Raw genomic sequence first — 2,487 nt, 5'->3', positions numbered from 1 at the left:
AGCGTAGGACTAACAAAAAGCGTAGGATGCTAATTAAAAGCGTAGGACTAACAAAAAGCGTAGGATGCTAATAAAAATGTAGGACTAATAAAAAGCGTAGGATGCTAATAAAAATGTAGGACTAATAAAAATGTAGGACTAATAAAAATGTAGGACTAATAAAAAGTGTAGGAAGCTAATAAAAACGTAGGACTAATAAAAAGCGTAGGATGCTAATAAAAATGTAGGATGCTAATAAAAACGTAGGATGCTAATAAAAACGTAGGATGCTAATAAAAACGTAGGACTAATAAAAAGCGTAGGATGCTATTAAAAAGCGTAGGACTAATAAAAACATAGGACTAATAAAAACGTAGGACAAATAAAAAGCATAGGATGCTAATAAAAAGCGTAGGATGCTAATAAAAAGCGTAGGATTAATAAAACATAGGACTAATAAAAAGCGTAGGACTAATAAAAATGTAGAACTATTAAAAAGCGTAGCATTGTCATATTAGGCGTAGGGACTAATAACTAGTGTAATAAAAAGCGTAGGATGCTAATAAGCGTAGGATGCTAATAAAAAGCGTAGGACTAATAAAAGGCGTAGGATACTAATAAAAAGCGTAGCATTGTCATATTAGGCGTAGGACTAATAACTAGTGTAATAAAAAGCGTATGATGCTAATAAAAAGCGTAGCATTGTCATATTAGGCGTAAGGACTAATAACTAGTGTAATAAAAAGCGTAGGATGCTAATAAAAAGCGTAGGACTAATAAAACGTAGGACTAATAAAAACGTAGGACTAATAAAAAGCGTAGGACTAATAAAAACGTAGCACTAATATAAAGCGTAGGATGCTAATAAAAAGCGTAGGATGCTAATAAAAAGCGTAGGATGCTAATATTAGGCGTAGGACTAATAACTAGTGTAATAAAAAGCGTAGGATGCTAATAAAAACCGTAGCATTGTCATATTAGGCGTAGGGACTAATAACTAGTGTAATAAAAAGCGTAGGATGCTAATAAAAAGCGTAGGACTAATAAAAACGTAGCACTAATATAAAGCGTAGGATGCTAATAAAAAGCGTAAGATGCTAATAAAAAGCGTAGGATGCTAATATTAGGCGTAGGACTAATAACTAGTGCAATAAAAAGCCCTGCTTGTTTTCCGTGTTCCTCTGCTCCAACACACCTGGTTTGAATGAATGGGTGATTCTCAGGTGTTTGCAGAATCAGGAAGTGTTAATTCTTTGACTAAATCAGGTGTGTTGGAGCAGAGGGAAAGTAAAACATCAGGGGTGACCCCTACCCTGAAGCTTGAGTTCAGCAGCAGTTCATGAGCTTCAGTTGTTGATGTTGTAACAGTCGTGAATAACTAAGAAATAAGGTCTTGAATGAAGCACAAACAGGGTCAATAAAGGTTTGTGAAGACGTGCAGACCTGGTTTAGGTTCTGCTGTGACCTCATCAGGCTCCTCCCTTTTTGCTGCAGTCAGCAGGATGAAGACGTCGTACACAGAAGATCTGTTGGGGATCGACTTCAGCGCTCCTCCTTCCTCCTCCCACAGCCCCAGCAACCCTTTTCTAAGCTCCTCCTCCTCCTCAGGTATGTAAAGCCACTCCTCCAATCAACATGAACATTGTTAAAGCTCCGCCCCTAAAGGGGCAGTCCAACCTTTCACAGGGTTTTAGTCACAGGTAAGGTGTGGCTGTAGTTTTAGGTTCTGTTTGGTCTAAAAACTGAACCAGAGTCCACGTGGTCCCTGCAGGTACCCCCCTCACTGAGCCCCTCAGCTCTATGATGGGAGCTCTGACACTGGATGGGGGGTCCAGCAGAGACCTGCTTGTTGGTTCTCCTGCATGGACTGGACAGTCAGAACCAGAACCAGCTAAACACGGTTCTGGTTCTCAGTCAGGATCAGCACCTGGACCGGACCTTAAGAAGGTGAACCTTGTTTTTTCTGAAACACGTTATCAGGTGGTCTTGGTGACCATAGGTGGTCTCAGTTTGTGTGTCCTTCCCTCAGCTGGCGGTCCAGTTGTCCCCAGACCAGATGGAGGTCTTCCTGGCTCTGATGACCATACAAGGGCGGAGCTTCAACCCTGATGATGTCATAGAAGCAGTCCAGAACAACCAGGATTTACCCTCAGCCCTCAGGTTCCTGACACACACCTGTCCCATCTGTCATGACCAGGTGTCCTTCAGCAAGGTGAGGTGCCTCATGTGGACCAGCAGAGTCCAGGTGAGGCTGGTCTTCCTCTGAGTTCTTCTTCTCTGCTTGTATTTCCTGCAGATGATCACAATGACTCACTGCTCCTGCTTCCTGTGTCAGAAGTGTTTCATCTCCTTCTTCTCAGTCACCATCAGAGAGAGCAGCGTCCAGCAGCTCACCTGTCCTCTGTGCCGCCGCCCAGAGCTCCCAGTTCAGGGCTGCCTGGAGGGGGCTGTGGACTACTTCAACCTGCTGGACACACAGGTGGGACACGGGGGGGCACGGGGGTGGGG

General features: G+C 43.1%; 1 protein-coding gene across 3 annotated transcripts in view; it reads left to right on the top strand.

The window, feature by feature from the left end:
- si:dkey-181m9.8 (E3 ubiquitin-protein ligase RNF31) overlaps positions 1-2,487 on the top strand; it is a 19,905-nt gene that overhangs the window by 5,997 nt on the left and 11,421 nt on the right. For all 3 annotated transcript variants that reach the window (XM_013999774.1, XM_013999772.1, XM_013999773.1), the window contains exons 7-10: positions 1,474-1,587; positions 1,751-1,926; positions 2,009-2,191; positions 2,276-2,458. In XM_013999774.1, the coding sequence (XP_013855228.1) occupies positions 1,474-1,587; positions 1,751-1,926; positions 2,009-2,191; positions 2,276-2,458 (656 nt within the window). The remainder of the gene's footprint in view (positions 1-1,473; positions 1,588-1,750; positions 1,927-2,008; positions 2,192-2,275; positions 2,459-2,487) is intronic.

This window comes from Austrofundulus limnaeus, unplaced genomic scaffold, assembly GCF_001266775.1.
Source record: "Austrofundulus limnaeus strain Quisiro unplaced genomic scaffold, Austrofundulus_limnaeus-1.0 Scaffold2465, whole genome shotgun sequence".
NCBI classification, from domain to species: Eukaryota; Metazoa; Chordata; class Actinopteri; order Cyprinodontiformes; family Rivulidae; genus Austrofundulus; species Austrofundulus limnaeus.
This window is presented reverse-complemented; position numbering and strand designations above follow the sequence as displayed.